Raw genomic sequence first — 15,024 nt, forward strand, 5'->3', positions numbered from 1 at the left:
GGAAACAGAATGCAATATTGCAAATAGAACCCAGAAAACATATCAAATGTTTAAACTGTGAAAATGTACCACTTTAAGCAGATAAACTGAAATGTAGAATTCTTTTTGAAACCATGAATGCCATTTACTCTGAACTAAAGAGGAGAGGGTCCAGCTTGGTACCAGGTCTCACTTCTAAAGTCTGCATCTGTGATGGTATGGGGGTGCATTACTGCCTAGTGAATGGACAGCTTGCATATTTGGAATAGCACCATCAATGTTAAAAGGTATATATACATTTTAAAAGAACATACGCTCCCATCTAGAAATCTTTTTTTCAGAGAAGGCCTTGCACATTTCAGCAAGGCAACACTGAGCCACATAGTGGATCTGTTACATCAGCATGGTTTCACAGTAGAAGAATCCGGGGCCTGAACTTGTCTGCCTGTAGTATAGACCTTTCACCAACTGAAAACATGTTTTGCATCATGAAGCAAAGAATATGACAAATAAAACCCAAGACTGTTGAAAAACTAGAATCTTTTATCGGACAAGAATGGGACACAGTGGTAAACAGGGTCCTGTCTCAGTGTTTTGGTTGTGTTGCTGCTTTTTCTTATGGTGCATTTCTCAGTTTAAACATTTGGTGTGTTTTCTATGTTCTATGGTGAGTCAAATATTAATTCTCGCTTTATCCTTTGGGTCAATTTGACCCCACTCAATGTTTATCATTCAAAAAATAATAGTTGACTTTTTTTGCTTCATATTTCAGGACTTTTCCTAATTTGATGGGGACAACTGATTAAGCATAAAACTATCATGATGTGATTTTTTCAATGTGTTGCACACATTGGCGTTCCTCTGGGGTCAATTTGACCTCAAGCTGTTTTATCTGTGTAAAACTGGTCTGTGTCTGTGTCTGTGTGTGTGTGTGTGTGTGTGTGTGTGTGTGTGTGTGTGTGTGTGTGTGTGTGTGTGTGTGTGTGTGCGTGCCTGCGTGCGTGCGTGCGTGTGTGTGTGTGACCTAATATCCCCATACCTGTAGGCTGGGCGGCCGTTAAGGGGGGATAAACATGACAAATTGAAGGGGCCCTGCATTTGTGGGGGGCCCACAGAGTAGTGGAGAGGGTGCAGTGGATACAGGTTAGAAGTTGTGAAAATTTCGTGTAAGGTCCGCTGTATAACAGAGGCATAGAAGTTGGGAGTCAGAGGTTAAAAGCATGTTAAGTTAGACTTTGTTTTACACCAGTGTAACTTATGGTAGTTAGGGACAGTGTTGGGGCTAACGTGTTATTAAGTCACGCGTTAAAGTAACTACGTTATTTTGTGGTAACGAGCACTGTAACTGATTAGTTTGTCAAAATCAGGAACGTGTTTATCATTACTGCCATTTAAACAGGCTTGTTAGTTGTTACTTTGCGTGCATAACTCAGGACTACAGTTTCCATGGTGGGCGTGAAGTGCACGTGACACAGCGACGTGCAAGTGAATGAATGAAAACAACCATGGCGGCAGTTGATGAAAGTCCAGGCGCGGGATTTCTCACGTGGAAATATGCACATTATTTTTCCTTTGTCTGTAAAAGACAAGAGGAATATTGTGGTGACCTGTAATCTCTGTGGAGGTTCGAAAACTCTATCCACATCAAAGACTAGCAATTCTAATCTGATGAAACATCCTCAGAAACAACACGCATCTGCCAAGCTAGTTGAAAAAGACCCTGAATGTAACGCAGGTGATGCTAACTCCGCTGACGCTAAAGGAAGGACCACTCCAGCTAAACAACCAAAGCTTGATTTTACAAAGCCTGTTGCACTGTCTGTCACCCAGACACAGCTACACACACTGACTGCAAGGTGTGTTGTGGAAGACGTGCAACCTATCTCAGTGGCTGAGTCCCCTGCTTTCAGAGAAGTGGTTAGCAAAATACCTGTGTGAGGGAGAGACGGTGCTGCGCCAGCACCATGCAGAAAGACATTTTCCTGTTACCTGGACCAAGAATATGCTAACATGGAGTCAGAGCTCAAAAAGACATTTGATGAGTTAGAACATGTCTCCACAACAGCAGACATTTGGACTGCACATTTAGAGTAAAAAAAAAAAAAGAAAATAGTTACTTTCCCCACTAACTAGTAACCTTGAAATTAACAAGTAACTTAAGTAACTGAGTTACTTTTGAAAGACATAACTAGTAACTATAACTAAGTTACTAATTTAAAGTAACTTGCCCAACACTGGTTATGGATCACACCCCCACATAACCCCCGCCCCCCACCTCCAACAGATTGACAAGATATTGAATTTCATGAAGGGACCACAGCCTCTACCTTTCATGGGGCCCAGCCTGTAGGTGCAGAGTTGATACTTTTGAGTCGATCCATAACAGGGGGGTGGGGAAAATGTTTATTCCCACCAGAACTTTGCTGCTGTGGGGATGTGGGAACCAACTGGACTTGTGAACTCCTGCCAAAATGAGGAAGCCAATGTAGGCTTAGAATTGATCACATCCAAGCCTTTCCAGCTACACATGCCTCCCCTCTAAAATAATCATCTCGAGTACAGTATTTTTAATTGATAGTTAAATGAAGAGCTGGAAAAATGACTTCATGTCTTCAGCATGGCTGAGTGTGTGTCTGCTCGGACACACTTTCAGCAGCACGTCTACCTTGTTGTTGAAGTGAGTGCTGCGTCCTGTCCTCTAGTGGTGCTACAGGACAGGTCAACTCACTGATAGGTTTCATTATCAAGGGGTTATTTATGGTTTCATTATCAAGGGGTTATTTATCAACAAATAAACAAAGTGCCTGACACAAAAACTTGGTCAATAATTTTATGTAAATCATTTTCTGCAGGCAAACATCCTTGGGGTCAGATTGACCCTAAGGGTAAAATGTGTTAGTGATATTTGAGGATAATAGGAGGGTTATCCTATTACATATTCCATTATGTTTTCATTTACATCTTACACCACATCCCAAGCTTTTTGGCCTCAGGGTTGTAGAACTAATAATATAATAGTCTTCTATATGTGCTGGTTTATTTGGATTCTGCACTGTAAAAAAAATCCCCATAAAAAAACAGTAATATTCTGGCAGCAGGGGTGCCGAAATAATACTGTTAAATAACGGACAATAACCATCTCAGAAAAAAATGGTAATTTTCCATAATTAAAATACAGTTTTTTGCCCTAACTTTACATGAGATTTTGCTTTTTTTTTTTTTTTTTTTACTTTTTAATGTTTAATAAAGAATATTTACATGTATCAAAACAATCAAATTACACACACACAAACACACACACACACACACACACACATATACATATATATATATATATATATATATATATATATATATGATATAGATATATAAGATATTTGTCAATTAACACACAAGTCTTGTTAAACTTACAGAACAAATACTTATTTTACGGTTAATTGTCAGTAATTTTATCTCATTTTATTTTTATTTTTTTTAATGCATTAAACTTTAAATTAACAGTTTAATCTCATAAATAGAAAAGAAATATTTGTGAAATGATGATACATTTGCAAATGTATTTTAACTGTATTTTTCTGTGAAAAAAGAAACATTTCTATTTGACGTGTAGCATCACTGTCTATTTTTGTCATTTCATTCATATTTTCCTGTATCTTAAAAATACAGGAAAAATCTGTAAAATAAACAGTGAAAATTCTGTTAAATTACAGATTTTTTTGTTTTTTTGTTTGTTTGTTTGTTTGTGTTTTTTTTAACAGTGCGGTAGTTTAGTGATATTTAAAGTTAGTGATATAAACTAGGAACTAGATGGGTTGTTAGTTACCACCCATCCAGAGAATATCAGGAATCATTCAGGGTAAAATCATTCTTACTTTTTAAAGTGTTTAATGAACTGTGTCCAGCAGTGGCACCCTCCCAGTGGCATCAGTTCATTTTGTGTGAAATCATGTGGATCAGGGTATTGATTTGCCCTCGATTGGGCTGGTTGTAACTGCCTCCTCAGCTAATGGGACTCCTTAATCATTATATATATTTTGTCTGAATGTGTGTTTGTGTGTGAGAGAGGGAGACAGAGAGAGCACTGTAAGCCCAGACTTTGTATTTACTAAAATGCTTTAATTCAAGTGTACTTAAATGATTTCAGTTTTATTACATTACTATAAAATGTTCAGTATATTCTACTAATTTGTAGACACAGTCGAAAGTATGAAAAAATTGAAGTTGAATGGATTTAAATCACTCAGTTTTAGTCATGACCACACTTTTTTATCTGTCCATTGCATTGTGGGTATTGGGCATGTTGTTGTAAAAGTGTTCTTTTTCTGAGCAGGGGTTCAGCGGGGTTATAGTGTTAATTTGGACTGAATGTGTGTATGTCAATGTTTATTGGCCTTTTTGTATTTTTGTAGAGCTGCACCATGAGTCAGAGCCATAGGAAGAACTATGGATTTACTGTTCAGCAATAGAGTTGAGACTGTAGTCTCTTTGAAGTAAGCTATTCAATCAGGAGCCGTTCACTGAAAAGAGCTGTTCAAAAGACTGGCTCTTTTATGTTTTTGCATTATGTTGAAACACCAATGTTTTAATGACTAAATAGGCTACATGTGATGATTGACATTACATTTTAAAGGTGTTTAATTAGCGTAGCAGTAAATATTATCTTACCATAAAAAAGACTAGTTAGTTCAAATGTGTGGGCTAAATCTATGACATGAGGTGACATTAGGCAAATGATGGAATTTGACAAAAAACATCACAGTACATTATGTGGACTAGTCTGTAGCCTAAAAATGAAGAAGAAAATAAAACATTTTCTTATGAAATAACATTTTATTCTCCTCAAAACAAGAACAATAAATGTGTGTAAACATTCATTCATTTTCTGAACCCGCTTTATCCTCACTAGGGTCACGGGGGTCGCTTAGAGCCTGTCACAGCTACATAGGGGCGAAGGTGGGGTACACCCTGGACAAGTCGCCAGTTCATCGCAGGGCTGAACATATAGAGACAAGCAATCACTCTCACATTCACACCTATGGGCAATTTAGATTAACCAATTAACCTATCAGTGGATGTCTTTGGATGGTGGGAGGATGTCGGAGTACCCGGAGAGAACCCACGCAGACACGGGGAGAACATGCAAACTCTACACAGAAAGGTCCCACCCCCCGTCGACCGGTGTTGGAATCGAACCCAGGACCTTCTTGCTGCCAGGGGGGTGGGCTTGAGCCCCTGCCGCTTTGATCCTCTGCCTACAAGTGTCCTTTTTACTTGTTTTTTTTTTTTTTTTTTTTTTTTTTTTGCGCAAAAAACTGTATGCAATTTTCGTGACTAAAATTGTGATCAATGATAATAGATGTTTAGAGTGGTTTAATTTGGCTGTCACTGGACCTGGTCATGGTGCCCTTTCATCTCTGTCATGCCCCGCCCCTTCCTCCTCTGCAACTTTGCAACACACACACGCACACATGTTCTGTGATTTGGAGAATGAACGAGGAGGAGGGAAGCACCGCGACTCAAGGTACATGAGAGTCCACCCCACTATCTGCCCAAAACATTCACTTGTCGCTTTTGGTCCCGGTTCTGTTCTTCAACAACTACAGTTCTGGGGTCAAAAAACGATCGTAAGTGAGTAAATAATTCAATATCATCGTCACATCATGGAATGAGCTCACAGACTAGCACACTCTAACAGCTGGGTGCCCACCTGAGTCTGAGTCCTGCTGAAGTATTCATTCATTCATTCATTTTCTGAACCCGCTTTATCCTCACTAGGGTCACGGGGGTCGCTTAGAGCCTATCACAGCTACATAGGGGCGAAGGCGGGGTACACCCTGGACCAGTCGCCAGTTCATCGCAGGGCTGAACATATAGAGACAAACAATCACTTTCAAACTCACACCTATGTGCAATTTAGATTAACCAATTAACCTATCAGTGGATGTCTTTGGATGGTGGGAGGATGTCGGAGTACCCGGAGAGAACCCACGCAGACACGGGGAGAACATGCAAACTCCACACAGAAAGGTCCCACCCCCCGTCGACTGGTGTTGGAATCGAACCCAGGACCTTCTTGTTGTGAGGCACGAGTGCTAACCACTGCACCACCGTGTCGCCCCCTGCTGATGTAGTCACAGATCTGCTTATGTTTTATTTCCATAAACTGTTGAGTTTTAGCTGCAAAATTGTAACACATGGTAATAGTCCTCACTTTTGAGACTGAGAGATATATATTTTACATTGTCGAAAATGCACATCTTTTACAGTAGCCTACTATACACAGAATAGGTGCAGTCTGAGTCTAGTCTAATAAGTCAGATACATTTATTGAATGAAAATAAGCAACAGCCAGCCCACAGTTTTCATATAATTTTAACAAGGTGTTTCCAAGGACTTGCTTGGAATGTGGAGTCTGGAAAATAATGATAATACTAAATGATAATAATACTGATAATGATACTAATAATGAGAATACTGAATGATAATAATAAGTATAGTAATAATGATGATGATGATGAAGAAGATGTAGCATTAGTATTATATATCTTTTTTGGAAACTCAGTGACACTTTTCATTGGATTTTGTATTCATTCCATACACATTGGTGGCAAACTACTGTTGTAGCCACATCTGCCCACCACCAACCACTCACTCACCCCATACATTCACTCATGAATAATAAAATAACTTGACATGCACGGTGTGTATGTAGGTGTATTTGTTGTATTTCTTATATATTTTATTGTTTTATTATTTAGTTTGAAGATGCCTCTCAAACAAAGACACATTAAACAAAAAAGAAAGGAGCTACTTGAAGCTGCTAAACGTAGCGGATCCCTTACCAACTGGGTGAAAAAAAGTACTACAGGTAAGCACAATATAAGGAATAACATTATATACTATTCATGGGCATTAGGCACACCATTCACACACATGAATTATCTTCCTGTAAATGTCTGCAGTTCCAGAACTTGCCACATTTGGGATGGGGATTATTCAAGACCAGTGAGACCATCCTTTTCAGAGTGATCTTCACCTGGCCTGCAAGGAGGCTACAACAAGAAAGAATTTAAAACCTAATTTTTATCACTTTGTTCGACTTCGTAGGTTATTACATATTGTTATTGTAGCTGTCTGCCAAACTAATGTAAAAATGTATACTTTGTGTAATGATTTATTAAACATTTCAAATCATATGTAATTGGTGGTTATTCGTTTTCATGTGCCCTTTTGGAAGTTTGAGCCCTTGCCCCTTTATAGCTCTCTGCACGGCCCTGGTGTGTGTGTAAACATATGGAAAAAATTGCACAAAACACAACAGTGATTAATCACTGCAATTACTTAAATACCAGAACTGTAGTGCAGTTCTCAGAACACGAACAGTATGTTGGTAAACATACAGAAAAAATGCACAAAACACAAAAGCGATTTATCATTGCAGTTACTTAAATACCTTAACATTGGCTCATTACTCACAGGTGCTCACTCACTCACTCTCAAACTTTTCTCCGGTTTCGACCAGTCTTCCAGCTCCGCCTCCTCCAGTCTTCCAGCTCCGCCTCCTCCAGTCTTCCAGCTCCTCCTCCTCCAGTCTTCTAGCTCCTCCTCCTCCAGTCTTCCAGCTCCTCCTCCTCCAGTCTTCTAGCTCCTCCTCCTCCAGTCTTCTAGCTCCTCCTCCTCCAGTCTTCCAGCTCCTCCTCCTCCAGTCTTCTAGCTCCTCCTCCTCCAGTCTTCCAGCTCCTCCTCCTTCAGTCTTCTAGTTCCTCCTCCTCCAGTCTTCCAGCTCCTCCTCCTCCAGTCTTCTAGCTCCTCCTCCTCCAGTCTTCCAGCTCCTCCTCCTCCAGTCTTCTAGTTCCTCCTCCTCCAGTCTTCCAGCTCCGCCTCCTCCAGTCTTCCAGCTCCTCCTCCTCCAGTCTTCTAGCTCCTCCTCCTCCAGTCTTCCAGCTCCGCCTCCTCCAGTCTTCCAGCTCCTCCTCCTCCAGTGTTCTAGCTCCTCCTCCTCCAGTATGCTCACCTCACGCTTCAAACTGTTGTTTTTTGCTAACTTATTGCCATGAGACATGTGCAGTGCACAAGTACTCTTTTTTTCTGCTCGAACATTCTCCTCCTGCCCAATGCCTCCTCAGTGACGCTAAACTGACAGGCAATCGGACACTCCCTCCTTAAAAAAAAAAAATAAAAAAAAATGAATGGTTCTTTACAAAGACTCAGTTCCCATCGTTCATTTCAAAGAGCTGTCCAAAAGATTCGACTCGCTCATGAACGTCACATCACTTGTCATTAATATTGCAAAATATTTTAATTTAAATCAATTTGGAATTGAGTACAATGAACTGATGATATTAAGTCTAATGATTATACAAAACAGTTGACATTGCAACAAATTTTAAGTTAAATGAACTTGCCATTTAGTGTGTTGGACTTAAAATAGTAATTCCATTCAAATCAAGCATTTAAGTTTAATACACTGAAGTTTTCATGACTCACTACTGAATTTTTTGAAGGCAACGAGTTACCTGAGATTTTTAAAGTGAACTCCACTTATCTGGTCTTACAGTGAGAGAGAGAGAGAGAGGAGAGAGAGAGAGAGGAGAGAGAGAGAGAGAGAGAGAGAGAGGAGAGAGGAGAGAGAGAGAGAGAGAGAGAGAGAGAGAGTTGGTGGAGGTGAGCTACAGAACACTGAAGCCAACACTGCCATCCAGAGCGGACGCGGCTGCAGAGCTCTGCGCTCCAACTGTGGATGTTTGATGAGAGAAACAGGCTCAGAGACCCTGACAGACACACAGACACACAGACAGACAGAGCTGGGACACCAGGCACACACACACGCCTCAGTTGCTGGATGTTGGAGCCCCAGTGTGTGGCCCGGGCTTCGGCGGCGGAAGTGCAAGTGTCGGGGTTGGATCTGTGGCTGACCCCGGTGTGAATGGGATTACTCCGGTTGTTCCCGCGCCTCCTGTCGATGCTGCTGCATGAGGAAACATGCGGCTGCAAAGCTTGTTCTTCTTCTTCTTCCCGGTGCCCTCCTCCTCCTCCTCCTCCTCCTCCTCTTCTTCATCCTTGGTCCTCCTGTCCCTGCTGCTGCCCTTCGGGCTCTGCAGCGGCACAAGTTTCCCAAGTAACATCAACATAGGTGAGTGCTGGGGGTGGGGGGGCACGAACCAGAGCACACCGCAGGGGTGTATTTTCTGTCCTATTTATTACAATATCAGAAATAATTGTTGACTTGCATTGCGCTTATATTGCGCTTACACACCTGATGATGCATCCATGCAGTGACGCACTGGGGTCCAAACACTTCCAGAATATGAATATTCCCTCCAAATAGTTATTTTTCATGCAACACAGTGAAGTGAATTGTGAAGTGTGTGTGTCTCCACCACTCCTCCCGCTGCTGGTTTTCCTAACATCCCTCTAATATTCCCAGTGTGATTTGCAGAGGTTTTCCCCGCTGCCTGGATGAAAGTCTGCACGTGAGCGGGATTCCCTCCATCTCTTAGATTTACAGGACATCAGTATTAGTAGACTAGATGTCGTTGACTTATTTTGCATCCCTTCCACTTTATTACTAGTCTTGTGACGTGCGCCTTTCACGCTCGTTCATCACGACGAGGGCGTGTTTAGGTGCGTAAAAGTCCAATAATGGACCGTTTCTGTTATTTCTCTGTAGAATAAGACTAATAATAATAACAGTCGTGCTCGTAGAAGCTGCTGTTGTGCTTCTGTGTGTGTAATGTAACATGCGTGGTGATTTCACTTTAACTAATGTCTGATCCACGCGAGTTTACGGGTGAAACACAGACCCTGATGTGTAATTAAGCAGAAATGTACCTCAGAATTCGCAGTGTGTGGTTTAATGTATGGAGTCTTGCACTGTTGCGTAGTGATTCCACTGCTTGTCACTTTTTATAACGTCGTACAATTCATATGACTTATATTACAGTTAATATATTCTTACAGTGCCACAAAGGTCTCCTCAGCAGCGCCTCTGGTAGTAAATTCCCTTTGATATTATGGATGTTCTTTGGGAATAGCCTGAGTTAATTCTTTATAATGAGGTATTTATGTGATTCCATGTGATGTGCATTTGCAGCAGTTTTGCTTGCTGTATTGGACTGAATCCAGTTAATGTCCCTCTGAACTGACTTTGTGTACGGGCACAGTCCTCTTTTTTTTGCCCTTTTCTTCCCTTTACGCATGGATCAGCCTCTGCACAACGTCTTGCTCTCCCTAAATCACGTTATTATTACACTGGTGTACCAGTGAAATGCTTCCAGAATAAATGAAGTGAAATTTTACCACATGTGAGTCACTGATAAAGAAAAATCCAGTCATAAATGCTGGTTGGCTGAAGTTTCCAAGATACAGTCTTGGGTCAAAATGTGACATTTGAGAATTAACAAGAGAATGGGTTTAGGCTAACTGCATAGGAATATTAGTGTCAAATCTACCAGATCTACTTCAAAACACTGTCTGCACATGGCAATACATTCACTTTACAGGTTCTATCTAGTGGAACATTTATAAATCTATTGGATAAATGTACATAAACCAATATGCGTAATAACACTTTATCATATACCTTGAAAACATGAGCAAACCAGCACTTGGGTCATTTGTTTTCCAATTAATCTGATTAAATACGTAAAATTTAGCATATTTAATCTCTTAGGCAGATCATATCTAAAAAAAAAAATGTAGACCATTCTTCTTCTTCTTCTTCTTCTTCTTCTTCTTATTATTATTATTATTATTATTATTATTATTATTATTATTATTATTACATGAGTCACCGGAGCCTCCATTACAGTTTTCCAAGCCTCCACTCTTGTTGCAGTCCTAATGATAATGATGATGATTATGTTGCATCAAGTTGAACTAAGCTGCATTTGATCGGAAAAAAAAGACCAATGGCGTCTGCAATCCCTCTGAGGGGGCAATGAGGCAGAAACGGCAACATTTCCCCGTGTGTTTTTTTGAGTCAGTGGGTCCTTCTGTCAGAACAGATGGACATGGCTTCAACTTTGAATGAATACATTGTAAAAAAATTTTTCAGTAATATTATAAAATACAGTTCATCACTTGGTCGAGACATATGTAGATAATAAATGCAGTTCTTTGAATAAAGCCATAAATATGCCTCTACATTGTGATACATAAAATATGTAGATAAGCCTGTAGAACAGGAAAGAGAGTAATAAAATATGAAGAATATGAAAATAAAACTATAAATTACACTGGTCTACAATTTATTTATTTATTCATTTATTATTATTTTTTTTTTTAGAAATTATCTGCCTTAGAGATTAAATGTGCTAAATGTTATGTATTTTAACCCATAAATTCAGTTCAGTTCTGTTCAATTCAATTCAGTTTTTTTTGTAGAGCCCTATCTCACAACAAGGTTGCTTCACAGGGCTTTACAGAATTAGTTGGATATGAAAACAAACAACAGTCAAATAAATGGCAGATGAAGGAAATTATTAATGTCCCGGGCATCCCCAGTCTTTAGACCCTCCTTCTTGGCAAGGAAAGACTCCAAAAACCCAGTGGGAAAAGAGAAACCTCGGGGAGAACCACAGTGAAGGAGAGATCCACTCCCATGGACGGACAGGCTGTAGATGAACCCAGGACTGATGGACGTCCATTTGCAGATGTAGTTCCAGTCTGTAAAGATGCAGTAGGGTGGGGGTATGTGAGGGCACATGAGACCCAAACATCACTGTCGACCAAAATCATCTACTGATCTAAACTGTTTAATCCCTGTTGATCCACTAATCCTATCAATACATGTAAATAATTGGTGTAAAATACAGTTCTTCATCTTTTCATGATCATCAGATATGACCCATTTGGACGTTCAGAGGCTCCGTAGTTACCGTGGAAACACTATCATCTTCTAAAACATTGATTCAGCAGTAAAACCCATGGAGTTGGATCAATGACAGTGGATGGACACATTGGGTTTATGTTCAGTTATTTATAACTTTGGTGAAAAAGTCACTTTTTCTTCAGTTTTCTCTATTTATAATATAATAACCCTCAATTTTAATCTGAGGTTTTATAAATACCTACATGATCAGTGAATTATAAATACAGGAAAATACATGATTTTCACTGCAAAAACACTAAATAAAGAGGATAATGTCACAGTAAGTGGCAATAAATCACATAAGAAAGGTTAAATATAAAGAAAATTTATTTGGGAATTGACACAAAACTAGCACTGTCTTCATGGGTTAATCAGATTAACTGGAAAACAAATGACCCAAGTGCTGGTTTGCTCATGTTTTCAAGGTATATGATAAAGTGTTATTACACATGTTGGTTTATATACATTTATACAATAGATTTATAAATGTTCCACTAGATAGAACTTGTAAAGTGAATGTATTGTCATGTGTAGACAGTGTTTTGAAGTAGATCTGGTAGCTCTGACACTAATATTCCTCTGTAGTTAAACCCATTCTATCATTAATTCTCCATTTTCACATTTTGGCCCAAGACTGTATCCTGGTAACTTCAGCCAACCAGCATTTATGACTGGATTTTATTATTATTATTATTATTATTATTATTATTATTATTATTATTATTATTATTATTATTATTATTATTATGTATGATTACGATTATTTATGATTATGATTATGATTATTATTATTATTATTATTATTTATTTATTTATTTATTTATTTATTTATTATTATTATTTTTATTATTTTTATTATTTCAGTGACTCACATATTGTAAAAATTCACTACTTTTATTCTGGAAGCATTTTACTTGTACAGCAGTGTTATTAATATAAAATAGTAATAAAAATTTACACATACAGATATTTACAGTCCAGTTGAAGAAAAATACACAGTGAAAAGGCTTAAGGTGCATTTGTTTGTAACGTAAACAGAAATACAATGTAAAAGCAGTGAAATGGTAAAGGGTTCTCTGCTCTGTTTCTGTGCATGAATCATCGGATGATAAAGATATAAGTTAAAATAGAATATAAGAGTAGGATACTACAATTTCTAGTGCAACTGTTTCATACGTGTTTTATCCGGATGCCCAGAGTGTATAAATGCTCTTACGTCTTACAGTTTTGACATATGTGTAGTATTTGTGTAAAATAACAAAGTGTCCAGAGAGTCTCATCTTTTCAGTTCAGTGTCTTGTTTGGACTTCCATAGACTCTGTGGTGAAAGTCATTACACAATCATGCACTGATGGATCAGGGAAAGCTGGGTAGTTTCTTCTACTGAGACAATAAATAGATCTACTTAATAAGGAAAAGTAATTTGGAACTGGAAAAAAAGTCCAACTTTCATAATAATGAAATAAAAATTCTAAAAGTTTTTTCTGTGGTCACCATGATCCGATTTGACTGCTCTTTTCCCAGCATTCATAGGTAAATTCTATTCAGAGACTTAAATTGCTTTTCGTTTACTTGCGACGCAGGTCACTGAAGGTTAATTGCTGCATTGTACCAGAAGTGGTTACTGTTGTTACGACCGGTGCTATGGAAATAAAACTGAACTGAATCTTTGTTAAATAATTTTACTAAAACATAATAAAGACCACGGTTGTCCAGTGGATAGCACTCGTGCCTCTCAGCAACAAGGTCCTGGGTTCGATTCCAAACCCAGTCGGAGGGGGTGGGAATTTGCATGTTCTCCCTGTATCTGTGTGGGTTCTCTCTGGGTACTCCGGCTTCCTCCCACCATCCACAGACATGCACTGATAGGGTAATCGGTTCACCTTATGTGACCTGTATCTGTTATAGACAGTTTGAACAGCTCCAATCTGACCCAGGCCACTTTCATATGTGGTCCTAAATCCAATATGGACCTGATATTTTACAGTGCAGCTTCAGTCTGAACGGCAAGGTCGCATTTATCCAACCTTTACATCACAGGTGTCAAACATGCGGCCCGGGGACCAAATCCGGCCCGCCAAAGGGTCCAGTCCGGCCCTTGGGATGAAGTTGTGAAATGCAAAAATTACACTTAGATGTTAACATTCATTTTAGTTCAGGTTCCACATTCAGACCAATTCAATCTCAAGTGGGTCATAGTAACCTATAAATACTCACAACTCCAAATTTTTCTCTTAAATGTATTCATGGGTTTACACTAAAACAAAGTATAATATTGGAAAAATATCTGAATAATCTGAACAAATATGAACAGACTGAAATGTCTTAAGAGAAGTAAGTGCAATTTTAACAATATTCCACCTGTTATACATTTTTTGTGTATTTGTAGATCCACTGTGATCTATAAGTTATAATGTATATGTGTAAATGATAAACTGAAGCATAATATTGTTAAAATTACATTTTTTTTCAGTTTGTTCATATTCACATTGTTTGAAAGGATAGTTTGTGGATGCAAACATTTTCATAATGTAATTTTACTGTTTTCTCTCTAAAACATAGAGAAAAGTTTGGAGTTGCCGTGATTTATATATTATAATGTTATTATTTCACTGGTCCAGCCCACTTCAGATCAAATTTAGCTGAATGTGGAACTGAACTAAAATGAGTTTGACACCCCTGCTTTACATCATTGAAGTGTGACAAACGTCACAATTCTGTGTTCCAGGAGGAGGAGCGGCCGGAAAAACATATTTATTTCTATAAACAAAGTGCATGCCTGCGTGGTTACGTATTCTGTCAGGACCTCTTTTGTTCATGCGGGTCACTTCAGGGTCGCATTCAGTTCCGACTCAAAACTGATAGAAGTCGCATTTAATGTGTAATATGAATGAGCGCACAAAAAAGTTCAGATTTCACCCAAAAATCTGAATTCTGTATTAAGACCTGCTGTCTGACCATAGCCTAAATGTCAGCCCTGTGGTGAACTGGTGACATGTCCAGGGTGTACGCCGCCTTCACCCATAAGTAGCTGGGATAGGCTCTAGTGACCCCCGTGAACCTAGTGAGGATAAAGTGAGTTCAGATAATGAATGAATGAATAATAAAGACGAACTTGTAAACTCTTTACACATAAAGATTATGCAACTACCCCATATTGATGCTCATATTAT

At 38.9% G+C, this 15,024-nt stretch overlaps 1 protein-coding gene and 1 long non-coding RNA gene across 3 annotated transcripts in view; one reads left to right on the top strand and one right to left on the bottom strand.

Annotated features, from left to right (window-relative positions):
• Positions 1–661: 661 nt before the first annotated feature.
• On the bottom strand, positions 662–9,244 carry LOC115432989 (uncharacterized). Its single transcript, XR_003937281.1, has 3 exons — positions 9,234–9,244; positions 1,826–1,828; positions 662–793 (listed from the first exon to the last, which is right to left on the bottom strand). It is a non-coding gene; the product is annotated as an uncharacterized LOC115432989 (long non-coding RNA).
• LOC115432987 (glutamate receptor 1-like) overlaps positions 8,666–15,024 on the top strand; it is a 176,021-nt gene continuing 169,662 nt past the window's right edge. For both annotated transcript variants that reach the window (XM_030154128.1, XM_030154127.1), the window contains exon 1: positions 8,666–9,112. In XM_030154128.1, coding sequence (XP_030009988.1) covers positions 8,962–9,112 — 151 coding nt within the window. In that variant the 5' untranslated portion in view covers positions 8,666–8,961. The remainder of the gene's footprint in view (positions 9,113–15,024) is intronic.

The sequence above is a fragment of the Sphaeramia orbicularis genome, chromosome 14 (assembly GCF_902148855.1).
Source record: "Sphaeramia orbicularis chromosome 14, fSphaOr1.1, whole genome shotgun sequence".
Lineage (NCBI taxonomy): Eukaryota > Metazoa > Chordata > Actinopteri > Kurtiformes > Apogonidae > Sphaeramia > Sphaeramia orbicularis.